This window comes from Gasterosteus aculeatus, chromosome Y (assembly GCF_964276395.1).
Source record: "Gasterosteus aculeatus chromosome Y, fGasAcu3.hap1.1, whole genome shotgun sequence".
Taxonomy (NCBI): Eukaryota; Metazoa; Chordata; class Actinopteri; order Perciformes; family Gasterosteidae; genus Gasterosteus; species Gasterosteus aculeatus.
This window is the reverse complement of record NC_135709.1, coordinates 21369091-21383579: the sequence shown is the minus strand read 5'-3', so window position 1 is coordinate 21383579 and position 14489 is coordinate 21369091. Positions and strand designations below refer to the sequence as shown.

Here is a 14489-nt window from a genome sequence, read left to right as displayed (position 1 = left end):
GTTGGGATGAGTTTTATGTATTTTTTTTCTGTACGGTAGAGCCCTGTATAACACCACCAGTAGTGTGTGACTCTGGGTGGGATGTATTGTATTGTACTGTACTGTGTGTATTCTTTGATATCTTGTGTATTAACATGTATACGGGCATGTTTTCCTGTGGGTGTTGAAAGGACTTGCTACCCTTTCTCATTCTAATTCTTAAGGGATAGCCTTTGGCTGGACTACGAGGTATCAATGATTGAAATGGTACTGTACATTTACATTTGCGAGATATCTTCATTTCTTTTTTATTATACTGATTATTCTAATTTTTTTTTTCTGTTTTCATATTGTGAATGACTTACCTGGTATGATCCTGGTTTTCGTGGCATTCAAGGCTTTGGTTGAATTTTGTTTCTTTGTTGGGGTTTTGATGAGCAAGTGGAGATCAGCGGGGGGTCGTCGTGGCACAGGGGTTAGAGGGGGTTAGAGAAGGTGTGCTGGGAAGCACAAGGTTGGTGGTTCGAGTCCAGGCTGCCCCATGTTCCATGTCGAAGTGACATTGCTCCCCGGGCAAAAATGTGAAAAAGCCATGGGTTTAAAGTGTAATGTAAGTCGCTTTGGACAAAAGCGTCTGCTAAATGACCTGTAATGTAACAGGTGTTTGAGATCGCTAGGAGTCATGACAGGGTGTCACGTGGGTGCCTTCTAGTAGAAAAGGCTAATGCTAAATTCAACTAGCTCATGTGTTTCATTCTGTTTGGCAGTTATGATGCCACGAGGTTCCTTCTGAGGAGTGGTCTTCTGGTGAGTTGGTGAGGATTTTGAATGATCCTTAGTCAATATCAGTTGTTGTTCAAGTATTACATGCATGCATTCCAGTTGATTACATTACATCAAATACAATCATAACTGCATTGGTATTATTCTATTACAGTTGCAGAATTACAGTGGTTTTACAATATTGTCATTACTTTATTGATTACAGTTTCAGAATCATGGCTGTATTCTGGTGTACACTATATGCATTTTTATTAATTTTATGAACCGAGTCGTATATTTTTTTCTAATATCCTACAGTCCTAATGTCATTGATTTATTGAAAACATCGCCAACATTGTCAAGCAGGGGGAGAGTTAAACATCAACTGTGAGTACTCGCCATTAAGCTGAAAAAAATAATCCTCTCTCATGAATTCCTCTTTTAATGCCAACTCACATTTCACCTATTCCAAGAAGCTTTAAAAGCAATTATCCATATCGCTCCATCCACAGCTGCACTTGCTCTCTTGATTCCTCACCCATCCCCATCTTGTTTTGATGGCCCACTTTCCCACTTGGTAAGATTATCCTGCAAACTGTTTCTGGTTCACAGCATCATCTTGCTTATGACAACTGCATCCCATGAATCTGTCTTTGCTGTTAAAGCGCTCCATTTCTCACATGAATTAAACATTTAAAAAGAAAAATCTGTTCCTTCTGCACTCGCTTGGGGCTTCGGTTTGATCTGCTTTGTCTTTGTGCTGTGTTGTTCCTCAAGGCGTCACTGTGACATCACAGAACCTTTTCAATGTTGTTTTGTCACTTTATCATCATGTTTCTATGATTATTGATTTAAAATCAATATATTGGTTCATAACACCTGCATACTTGACTAAACCAGTTCATGACTTGAAAGAAAAAGACACGCTATTACAGCAAAGAGAGCTTTTTATTAATTGTAAGTGGTTGTGCGTTGAGCCTTGTCTGTCTGGGTCACGACTCGATCCCCATGCAGCTCGGGCAGCACGGGAAACTGCTCAGCCTCCATCAAAAGAAAGTAATCTGCATATCAAACCAAAGAAATAACCCCAGGACAGTATGTACCTGTGCACACACACACAGACACACACACAGTCCCACGCAGTCAATGGCATTGTGTTTTTCCGCTCGTCTCACCAGTAAAGTGATACAATCTTTTATTAATGGTCTGTGCTCCTGCATTGACATAGAGACCATTTTAATGATTAATCTGAAAGGAAAGTGCCCATTGCACACCAGGGGCTTTTTAGGAAGTAAAACAACTATTACGGTGTTTTCAAGTTGATGCAGTCAGAGAGAATGTGTCTTTCCCTTCTTCGCCTCCTCTGTCGGGCATATTCACGTTGTGTGAAACCTATTATTTCTACATTGTTTTGTATGAAAGGGCCATTTGTAACTTCACAGTCAAGGAAAACCCAACCCCATTTGCATTATAACAATTCATCCTATTATTTTCTGGCAATTTATTAACTCTATTTTCTAGAGAATTGGCAGACAAATACAACAGCACTAATGGATATCGTCAGTATGTAGGTCTTCACCTGTCAACCCGTTTGTAAATGTATTGAGGCTCCTGTAGGGCTATATTGAGATGGCAATCTAGGCGAGTACAAGGTTCATTAGTGTTAATTAGGAATTGCTGGACATCCTTTCTCTGTTGCAATCACTTCAGGCCTGTAATTAGAGGGACCAGCGGGGGAATAACGCAGAAACAGGAGTAGAGGGTAAAGGAAGGGGGAAGAAAGACAGGAGTTGTTGGAGTGCTGTTGAATACTAACAAACTCATTCCTTGCACTAAAGGAGCAGATGTCTTTTCTGACTCAGTATGTCCTCTCCATACAGAACCGTTTTTTTTTTTTATCCGTGGTGGGCTTTGTTCTTCCCAGTTATTGCCTCTAGTAGGCTTCTCAACCAGATGATGAAACCACAGGAGAAAGCATTTATCATTTAAAAACAGAAAAAAAAAATCTTGAGTTTTTGCATTTTAGGTGCGCATAATTTATAACTATATTTAGATGCATTAGCAGATTATTTTCCATACCTCAACCAAGAAATCTGCTTCTTCAATGACAAACCAGGCGGGGATAGTCTGCAATCCTCTGTGCCTTGACTATAGGAGACAGTTTATTTTTTATTTGTCCGCATGCCAGTGTCTGTGATTCTTCAAGCTAAATTCAAACATGTGCTCATGCGCCTGCGCACACCACAAGGATTGTGCCCCTTCAAACTAGCCGGCACGTCAGATTGGTAAATTATGTAACAAAGGAAATATTCTCAAAGTGACAGCGGCTAGCACCCATGAAGCCCTCTCGCCACAGAAAGGTTACCCCAAGTAGCAGAGCTTCTGCCGCCATTTGGTCACAGAGAGTCACGGCGGTTAAGCGACAGGCCCGACATCGACAGAAGGAAGGGATTCTTATCTGCAGCCGTGCAATGACATGGAGAAGGGTATTTTCCGTCACACGAAGGAGGGCTGAGATGATTCACTGTGGCCGGCAGCGTTGAATTTATAGTGCACTCCTCGTGAGCCGTTATGTGAGACTTTTGTGCCCATTCGACCTCAGTCAACATGTGACACGTGATTTATTAAAGGCAACAACAAGGCGTTTAATATGATCAAGCTGTGTTGCCGATACCGACCTACAGCTTTTTAGTGCTTCATTCCACGGACACATTGCTATTTCTTTGGGGCAAAGTAAGAGACATGTGTCAATGAAATTATTGAATTGATTCTATAACCCTTCACAGTGACCGAAGTGTGATTGTGTATTGGCACCCCTCAATGGACGGAACGCAATTCATTATTTTGAGCAGCTTTTACCCTGTTTCCGTCCTACCATTGATTCAGTGTCTAAACAGTGAATGCGATGGGACGGTGTTATTTGATACTGTCGGATCTCTGCAACACAATCGGTCCCATTGATCCAGATGTTCAGCAGTGGTATGCACATGCATTGTTGCAAACAGGAAGAGGGGTATTGGATGTTCAGTAGACGCAGTGGAGGATTTTCTGTGCTGCTTTATACGGGAGGGTTTCTCTAAGAGAAGCTTCCTCGTGAGGTTGAGAATACAGAGTATAACTGTCACAAAACCACAGTGAGATTTCAGCCTCGTCGAGCTCCTGCTTTATGGGTGAATAAGGTTTATTCCAGACACTTTGTATTAATATTGGATGAATCTGGGAAATCACTGGCAGGGTTTAAAAACAAACCGAAACATATTCTGCCCGCAAAAATGATTTCTCATGTTTGAACCGAGGACCGAAGTTATTTTTATAACCTTGTCTTGGCTACATATTTAAAATGTTTGTGATTTTCTTTTTCTTTTTTTTGTGCTCATGCTCATGAATTTTGTTTTCTCTCTTCTGTCACAGCGGGATGCAAAGGGTCAGTATCTGTTTGACCTCATCTGCCATCACCTCAACTTGCTGGAGAAAGACTACTTTGGTATCAGATATGTGGATCCAGACAAGCAGCGGGTATGTGTGCATTAGCATGACACAGCGTGTTTGTGTGCACTTGCATCATTTATTTCAGTTAGTACGTGTCCCAAAATCACAAACTGAGAGGTTTTTATCATATCATGCAACAATGTGTGTTTGGCAGTCTTTTCCAATTATAAGATCCATTGTACAGTGTAGTGCTCTAGTTAATCATTTGTGTTTGTATGAAGCTTCATCATTTGCTCCCACGGTTGCCCATCTCATCAAAGTATTTCCCCAAAGGTTGAGCTGGTACTTTAGAGTCCTGAAATAGAGCCTCGTTGATATTTCAAACAAAAATGCAAAGTTTCTACTTGTCAAAGGAGATCCACCGTGTCACAATGTCTTAAAGGTTGTTGTTTTGTGCCCATATATAAATCACACGAGTGGCTATACTTTTAATAATGGATTTGGGTTTATTTTAGTTTATTTTAGTGTGTTCTTCAGTTTTTTTTATTCACGCCGCCTTTTAGATCCAGCGTTGCTTCTTCTTCTCTGCTGTGATGCATGCGGTGGCGCTGCTTGACTCATGAAGTATTCACGCGTTCACAGATCTTGTTGTAGTCCAGCAGACAAGAGCAAAGTCCCGCTGATGCTGCGTTTCCTACTGTATGCTGTCACTCAGGACTATTTTGGTTGGTTGTTGTGTGGGTAGCTTGGTTGTGTTTGGCCTCCTTGGAGAAAGACGGAGACAACATGATCCCAAGTGAGAAAGAAGAGTCGGAATCTGGTCAAAGACACCATGAAACTGTCCAGTGTGCCTCGAGTCCTGATTTCAAAAGAATGCCATACACATTCTCATTATTCAATTCAATGATTTATGCATTTATCTGTTTTTATTTCCAATGCAGCACTGGTTGGAGGTCACAAAGTCAATTGCAAAGCAAATGAAATGTAAGTAGTCATCATTTTTATAATGTTGGAATCTTAACAAGAAATCTGCACTGATATTAAATTAGACATAGACATGTTTGCTTTATTTTTATTGGGTAATCAATAGTTCATTTATTTATATATATATATATTATATTGGAGAATTATTTAATCACCTGTGAATGATGTTTAATCTCTTATCTCAATATAAGGAATCAATAAAACATTTATTGTCCTCCAGGTCAGCCTCCCTTCACCATGTGTCTGAGGGTCAAGTTCTACCCGCCTGAACCCGCCTTTCTAAAGGAAGAAATCACACGGTATGAGCTCCTGTTCCTTTAACCTCAGATGTATTGATAAATGATCTACACTGCTAAGCTGTACTTTAAAGAGAAAGACTGCCATTCTGTGACAAGCAGCTGTGCTTCGTCCTTTTTCCAATTTTTGGTTTATTATGGATCTTCCTATAGTGGAGATCATCAACGATCTGCATAATTAAAATGCTTAAGTACTCATCCGACTAAAACATAACGACAATCTATATTACACGGAGCACAGTTGTGAAGCAGCGTGGGTATTTTTGTGTCTGATGGCACACATTTCCTTTAAGTCTAATTCTTCCTTAATGAGATTCAGATTTAAAATTGTAGAAAATTCAAAGAGGCTCATTAAAAGCATGAAGGTGACTGAGTTAACACTTACTTTAGATAGTGAAGACTGCATTCATCATTGACTAGAAGGCTTCTCTCTCTCTCTCTGTGTGAGGTGTAAATAGATGTAATGTTCACCACGTGTAGAGTACTTATGGAGAGTGCAAAGAAGAATTGAGGGTGACTGAAGGGCTGCAGGTTGGGGGTGAGGAGGAGAGAGTGACACATATTGATGAGACTTGAGAGTACAGAGCACAGAGGGAAGGAACAGATGAATAATCAATCACATACGAGGCTCATTCAGCGGGTACTTCCTCTCATCATATTGTACAAGGATGTTTTTTAATTAATTTAAAGTTAATGTCAAATGAAAAGTCTATAGACACTTGTTCTATTCATGTGTCCGGAAAGACACAAAAGTAGAGAAACTGAAGCAGCTAAATTGAATTCATACATCATTAATTGTATCATACGCCTGTGTTTTTCACACTGTAACTTGAAAAATGGATTCTGTAAAATAGACACATTCAGTAGTGTTAACATGCTTTCCACCTGAGCTTCCCCAAAACAAACTTAGGAAAAATGTGCGACTCCTCAAAGTGCTCTGGAGATTTTAGTCAACAATACACATTTCAACATTTGAAAGCTCAAAAGCTAATATGCAGCTAAAGTTCAAAAAAGGGATTTCAAATGAAGAGGACATTTTTCCACCGTGGTAAAATAGTGGACAATGTCTCTGACTGCATGTTTGTATTATGAATATTTTTTGTAAAACAGTCAAAACAACAGCAGGCATCAGCACTTAATGTACCCATTTCTCACCGCAGAGTAAACAACGAGGAGCTTTTTAATGCGTCCCTCCACACAGAAAGCATAATTATCCTTTGTGCAAATGGAGATTCCTTAGATGCTGGATGGAGATCAGGTCTGCTGGCTGATTGTAAAAACAAACAAACAAGATCAACGTCTAATATTCTGTTCATGCTTCAGCGAGTTTGTAATGTAAGAATTTAACACGGCCACCTCCTGTAGTGATGACACTTTTAGCCATCTTCACAATAGTGAAATACGCGTCAGAAAATGCTTTAGTTGGCTGGGCGAGTGTGAAACTAGGCTGGAGGCTTCAAGAGGAGCACAGCATCAGTAGCAGCTTTCCCCCAGGGCCTCTCTACTCTCCTTTCCCCCAAAACAAAACCCTAATTTCCGCTAAATCAAAAAGAAATATACAAACCAGCCAAAGGGATTATGAACTCAACTGTAATTTTGCCGCTCCTGCTCCGAATCTTTGTGTCACTGTGAAATGAACCCGGATGAGTGAATGTCATCAGCGTTCTCTTCAGCAGGCCTGTCACACACATCTGTCTTTCCCATTAGATATCTCGTCTTCCTGCAAATCAAGAGAGACCTCTACCACGGTCGGCTCTTGTGTAAAACCTCTGACGCGGCCGTGCTGGCGGCACACATCCTTCAAGGTAACGGAAAGTGACGGATGAGAACGACACGGAACAGTTTGCTCTGCGTTGTGTGACCTCTGTTCTACCGCACGCCTCTAGTTCACACTGATTTTGATTTTTCTGCTTTAACAAAAAATTGTGATCTGTACGCTCTATTGAATGAAGAAACCACACTTGGTTTTAAAATATTTATTAATTAAAATATTAAGTAATATTAAAAAAATTAATATTTAAGTAATATGGCAGCTTATGGTCACCACACACACACGCACACACACACACACACACATACACACACAAACACACACACATACCTACAATAAAAAATACACATCAGGTAAGGCGGCTCAGCTAACATCACAGAATGCACAGTGTTTGAGGAGAGGCAGGTCCTCTGGAGGAAGGGCTGGTGAATTAAAGATGCACTGCCTGGTCAGCTCCTCCTAGCAGAGAGAAATCAGCATCAGGGTCATCCGAGGGAGTGCAGTGTGGCAGAAAGCAGCACAAATATTCCTGGGCATGTTCAGCCTGCGAAAGCAGCACCGTGCTTAAAGCTGTGCACATCATTTCGACTAATGCGCCCTGAATGTTTGTGAATTTTTAAACACTTTTCTTTTTCTGATCCTCTCTCCAGCTGAGATCGGAAATTACGACCCTGGGAAGCATTCTGAAGGTTACAGCTCCAAATTCCAGTTCTTCCCGAAGCATTCGGAGAAGCTGGAGCGTCAAATCGCAGACATACACAAGACAGAGCTTATGTAAGAGCCCGTATGGCAACATCAATAAATACCTACACATCATGCTCTTATAAAGGCGGAACAAAGCAGATTTACTCTGAAATTAATATCACATAAGTAATCAGTAATGTGGCACCATTTCTTTGCATTGGGTTGGCCGGACTGATCAGTGGCACTTAGTTTGGCAGCTAGCACAGAAAAGCACTTGGTTGTCCACTCTAATGACGGAGAGCTGAGCGTAATAATGAAAGTGATCATATAGATCAACCACACACGCGCACACTAACACGCACACACACACACGCAGCCAGTGAGCTGGTGAAGGGATTCATTTACATGTCGATCACTCCAACTCCCCCAACATATATTAGATATGATGGATGTACTTGTCAAATAATTATTTTATTATGCCTAATGTAACTGAGGTAGAAAGACATCAAGTCTGGTTTTGATAGCGTAAAGGCCGAATGACAAACGCCATGAGACTCTGCTGCCATCTGGTGGTTTATTCTCTTATCACCACCAAACGAACAAAGATTCGCTCGGAAAGCTCACGAGAATTTGACAGCCCAAATAGAACAAGAGTTAAAGTGGAGATAATTATTTGCTTTTTAAAAATATCCCGATATATTTATTTTCTTATATTATTTTTGATGTGGATAATCTCTCTAAATGAATGTATTAATTTGTAACTGCCCTTAAAGTTTTTAGCCTTTCCAAACTTTTCGTTAAATATTTTATGCTGATGGTGAACTGACACAAATGTTCGGTGTGTTGTTTCTCAGTGGACAGACACCTGAAACATCAGAGCGCAATTTCCTCCAGAAAGCCCAGATGCTGGAGACATATGGTGTTGATCCACATCCATGCAAGGTTTTTCAAGCACTGCAGTTTCTTTTTAGACCGTAAACATTTCATCAAACAGTTCTGTCCAACTTGAGCATTAAGAATCATGGCACATGCAATGCATGCAAAACCACCAGTCTCATTAGTTACGTGTTACTCATATCAAATGTGTGCATTCAACTTGTATTTCACATTGTTTTCTTACAGGATGTGTCTGGGAACCCTGCTTTCCTCGCCTTCACACCATTGGGTTTTGTGGTGCTTCAGGGAAACAAGAGGGTTCATTTTCTCAAGTGGTGAGCCGAATGTGCGACATTGTCTGAATGTTGCGTGTAGATTGTAAATGCGTGATCCAGAGACACCAGAGCAGTAGCTCCTTGAGCACTTGCAGCATGTAAATAGACTAACGCACACTGTGACGCAGAACTTCATTTAACCTGATTTGACACACATGCTCTACATGCTTAGAGTTATAAAGTAAAACAGTATTCGCACTACATCTGGTTGTAGAGTCTGACACAGCAAAGCTCATCCATCTGCCTCTACCTGTAACAAAACCCCACTGCATGTGGACAGATGGCTAATTAGACCAGCTTACACCTACTGATTTAAATCAGGATGATACTTAAATAATTCATAGAAAATGTGTCAAAATATGTTATTAAATATTAACTTTAAAAGTTTAGTTTTACAATAACAAAGAGACTTTGAATGGTTGCAGTATTCACACTGGCTTTGTTAACATTCAGGTTACCCTCGTTCTCCATTCCCAGTCTGCAGGGAATATTATAACTTAATTGTTTTGTCAGCAAAACACAGAGCATTGTGGCTGTCTATGTGATGTCAGGCTGGTTGTCATGAATATTTAAAGAAGCTGTGGCTTTTGGTTTCGGTTTCCTATGTGTGTGTGACTGTTTTGCTTGGACAGGAACGAGTTGACCAAACTGAAGTTTGAAGGCAAGACGTTCCACATTTATGCAAATCAGAAGGAGGTGAGAGCATGAATTGTTGGATGTGGGGACAAAACTAAGAAGGCAAACTACAGTCCACATGCCCTGCTGTAAGTTATATTTTCCTGCACATTCTGTCATTTTTAAACGTGCAGGACAAAAAGATCATCTTGACGTACTTTGCACCTACACCGGAGGCATGTAAGCACCTTTGGAAGTGTGGAGTGGAGAATCAAGCTTTCTACAAGTGAGTTCATTCATTACTTCCTTCATTTAATTTCAATGTTGTCTTTTATTTCCCCGCGCTGTCACGGCATTTGTCAGCAGATCAGATTCCGTCATAGCACCGTGGTGTCCTCTATATCCCCTTTTCCCTCTGGCTTGTTTGTCTCAGTGAGGGGGGGGTGAGGTGTGAGTCTCGACTGACCTTTTAGTCAATCAACGTGTGCTGGCACGAGACTGCGAGCACCTCAGCGCTCCCCCAAGACACGCGGCTGGCTTTGTGTCAGCAATGGGTAATATTGCAGGTCCCCTCTGTTACTTCCAGCTGAACAAATCCAAACAAGGTTTGCATAAGGACATGGAAGGGGATTGTGAATATGATGCGTCCTTCAGATGACTCTGTGAAGGGGAAGAATGATAATATTTGATTGAAAACTCACTTATTACATTTGTCATCTAATAAGGAGTCAGCCAGGGGATCGAAAAGGCCAGATAACAAGTTGTCTTGTCTTTCTGAGAAGCACACATTGAAAGCAAAATAGAGCATTTAACATTAAGTTAACTTGTACTTGTACCCTGTGCAATGACAATAAAGTTGAATCTAATCTAATCTAATGTCTCTCTCGCTGTGACAATATGAACATATTGAATGGAGCGGTGTTGAGGATTCAGTGCCTATTCTGCATACATGTCATACATAATTCAATAGCAGGTTATTTGCTTGTACTTTGTGCTTTGTTCTGGGATTCAGAAAGCACACAAAGAACAAATATGCATACTTCAAAGTTAAGATTCTATTAGGAGCTCATAATAAGTGGGGTATTGTTTATGTATAACAGTTTTCCCTCCTGCTTTGCTTGTTTCAGTGCTGTAGGCTTAATTTTCCATTTTTTATGCTTGTTCCACCAGGCTTGAAAAGTCCAGTCAGGTTCGCATGGTGTCCAGCAGCAACCTGTTCTTCAAGGGCAGCCGGTTCCGTTTCAGGTAGAGTACACAACAGTATGACTGATGACAGGGAGGGGTGAGAATCCCCCCCCCCCCCCCCCCCATCTGGAAGTGGAGAGAAGTGTTCCCAGAAGACGTGGCCTCCTGGCCGTTTACGCCAGCGTGCTTTTGCCCGGCAGATATGAGCGACACCTCACCAGAGGACACAGAAGGGACAATGAAGGGGACTGATGGCATGAGGCATTATCGCCTTGTTTGAGCCACTTGTTGTCCTTTATTAAAGGACCAGTTCACACAAGGGAAAAACATGTTTGAGTTATCTTTAGTGGTGTCTAACTCGGTATGATAGTTTTGTTTTATTTGATTTGATTTTGAGATATACCTTTTTTTGCGTCTGGAGGTGAATAGAATTTTAATTCAATTGAAAAAATACTTTTCTGTTTCAGAATTTCTGTTGAATATCCTCATATCTGGCAGAATATTCATATCTCAAAACCTGAGCTCTTCAAACCAAAACTACTTATACAACTGCATTTGAAATCTAAAATTCATACATGGAGACTGTAAATGAACTAAAATCACAAGCCCAGCCAGTAAAATGTTGAGTTTACTGTTGAAGGGCAAACCATGATCATTGTTTTGATATTCTTTGTGTATGCCTTTTCTCTGACCTGTGGTAAGTCAGTTACACAAAGCTGAATTCAATCATGAGGCTCATGCACTGTACTACACTGCAGACTGCAGTCTGCAGTGATGGCTTTCATAGCATCGGGTGACACCAGGGCACCCGGTGATGTGCGTGTGTGTGTGTGTGTGTGTCTGTGCAACTCATCCTGAGCGCCGTGTCTGTGCTTTATAACAGTGGACGAGTGGCAAAAGAGGTGATGGAGCAGAGTGCCAAAATCAAACGTGAACCTCCAGAAATACACAGGTAGAGTTGTAAAGTCAGGAGTGGACAGAATGTCCTCGATCCCTTTTTTTCGTTGCTTTTCTTCAATTTTCTCAGGCACCAAGCTACTGTAGATGTCTTTATATCATCAGCACCTGCTCGCCACAGCATGCGTTACCTCTGCTCACAGCTATTTCTGTCTCCAGTGATATTTGTGCCTCTTTGTTTTTGTTTTCCTCTGCAGGGCTGGCCTTGTGCCCAGTAGAAGTTGTCCATCCATCACCCACGGGCCTCGCCTCACCAGCGTGCCGCGCACGCGCCGGAGAGCTGTGCACATATCTATTATGGAGGGTAAGAACGTCCTCTCCCGTGCTCCCACAGGCTTACGCAAGCAACACATACCGGATGGCAAACGTGTGTTTTCAAGACAAAGTGTGTTTAGTAGAGGCCTCACAGTGAGTGTCTTATTATTTACACGTCGTCTCCAGCCACTGAAAAATTATGTGTCTGTTTCTGTAGCGATTGCAATCTCAGTCTTCACATTCATTTGTGGGTATTGTTGGCTCATATGGAATCCTAAATAGATCAGATAGCTACTTTTCTTTTCTTTTTTTACACTTCCACACACACACACACACACACACGATGTAACCGGACCCATTTGGCCCAATGGGAGCCCAGAACAGGTGCCCTCACTTCCTCTGCATGTTCCGCATGGCTCTGGGAAATGTCCACTAATGACGCACTGTAACGCTTTGTGTTGTCCGTGTGTGTTGTCTGTGGGTTCAACGGATCCATATAAGCCCCCCCCCCACCCCCCCCCTGCTTCCCAGTCTGTGCTGACTGAGTTTCTTACAGTGGTATTAATAAGCCAGCTGAAAATAGCCAGAGTCTTCTACTCCATGTATGTCGGTGGCCTGGGTGGGGCCAGATCAGGCCAGGCCAATGCCAACGTGCTGTGACACCTTTGCAGAAAGCCCCAGCTTGGCCTTGCACGCTCCTCCCTGCAACCTGGCAACTAAGGCAGACCACCTCTGCTCAACACACACACGTGCACACACACACACACACACACAGTGAGACTGTGGCCTGCACTCTGGGACGGGGACCACAAGGACAGGATAAACGCGTGCATGCCGCAACCATGGTCAAGTGCCTGATCCGCATCACCACGCGGGTGAACGTCCACCTGCGTATGATCAACCACTGCTGCCGGGATATAAAGGTCTGCGTGCTGAGCCTGGGGCCTCGTATGCTGGGCAAAGCGCTGGGGGTCCTGCCCCTTTACCCCGCCCTGACGGGGCAGCAGGAGTCAGCCAACGTCAGCCCTCTACCCGGCACTCCGCTGCCCTGCGTTAGGCCGGACGCCTCTCCAGGTAAACGTCACGGAGGGTCGGCACGTGGAAGTGTTGGAGCGGAGGGAGCGACACCATTCCTGTGGTTGTCTTTGCCTTCTGTGCGGTTTAGTCTCGTTTGTGAGGGTCATTTAATTTGTTTGAGATCTGACGACTCTTTATATAGCTGCTATTTTGGGTTCCAACCAGTATTTCAGGAGGTTTGATGTGTCTGCTGTAAGCGTTTCTTTTGAAGTTTGTCTTTCAAATTATAAACTGTAAACATGGGAATTACCGCCTGCCACCTCACTTTGTAAGCACAATGTGCTGTGGGATAAACTGAGAAAGACCAACATATGAGCAAAGATGGCTGCTGACAGTCACCCAACCGTCATGCCTCCTTCTTATCACTTGACAGGAGTTTCATGTCAGCAGCGGCTTACGCACTGGGCACAATTGACCCTACTTGTCCTGCAGTTTTCCCAAAAGCCGCTTGCTTTCTCATCAAAAGCTGAATTTTAATCCGTTCCCTTTACAATGAAGGTCTAATGTTGCCGCGTTGAGAATGTGATATTGTCAGCAAAGGGCTTAACTGCTGCTCATCGTCACTGACGTGCACACTGCAGCGAGGCTCTCACATTCTGCTCTGTTACTTCTGCTGCAAAAGGAACAGTCGAGTTACACAAGCAGTAAATATTTTTCATGCCTTGATGCATTGTTGAATAGTTTCAGATGTACAGTGTACATTCTTTAATATCTACAGCGTTATAAGACAACTGTTGCAATGCTATAAATTAATGTGCATTCTTTTTCACAATATCAGATTACAAATACAGATATATGGATAGCTCTAGTTTTAGGTTAAATATATTTTGCTGTTTTTATTTGTTGAATCTGGATAGATAACTAACACAGTTATTGCAATCAGACTGGTTGTAGGTTTCTCAAAGCATTAAGGCATTCTTTCAAGTCTTAAATTAAAACCTACCGTATGTGCATTATGAAAGACTGCAAGCCTCCTATACATATACGTCTATAATCATATAAATTCCCGTGAATGTTTGCAATGTATTTTACACTGAACCAGGCCTGTGGATTTTCTCCCTCATCTCTTAAATTTGAATTGGGTTGTAAAGGGACGACCTCTCAGACATTAAGCATGTTAGTGTTGTAAAACGTATCCTCATCATCACAAAATTAATCCAAAATTAAGGATGAGCCTTGTGGTCTGTTATGTGTTTAAAGCCATGATGATTACTGAGCATTCCAACACAATCTTCAATGCAGATATTGAGAATATGCTCCAACCTTTTGACTCTGTTTGGAGAT

The 14489-nt window shown here is 42.0% G+C and overlaps 1 protein-coding gene across 5 annotated transcripts in view; it reads left to right on the top strand.

Annotated features, from left to right (window-relative positions):
* Nucleotides 1-14489, top strand: part of LOC120812584 (FERM domain-containing protein 5-like) — a 73137-nt gene that overhangs the window by 54153 nt on the left and 4495 nt on the right. For 4 of the 5 annotated variants that reach the window (XR_013455203.1, XR_005710669.2, XM_078097921.1 and 1 more), the window contains exons 2-13: nt 4153-4257; nt 5112-5154; nt 5375-5453; nt 7158-7255; nt 7872-7995; nt 8760-8847; nt 9028-9116; nt 9749-9812; nt 9926-10017; nt 10902-10976; nt 11800-11868; nt 12071-12177. Coding sequence is in view for 3 of the 5 variants with exons in the window: in XM_078097921.1 (XP_077954047.1) it covers nt 4153-4257; nt 5112-5154; nt 5375-5453; nt 7158-7255; nt 7872-7995; nt 8760-8847; nt 9028-9116; nt 9749-9812; nt 9926-10017; nt 10902-10976; nt 11800-11868; nt 12071-12177 (1033 nt within the window). In the remaining 2 variants the exon portion in view is untranslated. The remainder of the gene's footprint in view (nt 1-4152; nt 4258-5111; nt 5155-5374; nt 5454-7157; nt 7256-7871; nt 7996-8759; nt 8848-9027; nt 9117-9748; nt 9813-9925; nt 10018-10901; nt 10977-11799; nt 11869-12070; nt 12178-14489) is intronic. The other variant, XM_040168702.2, reaches the window with a different exon arrangement.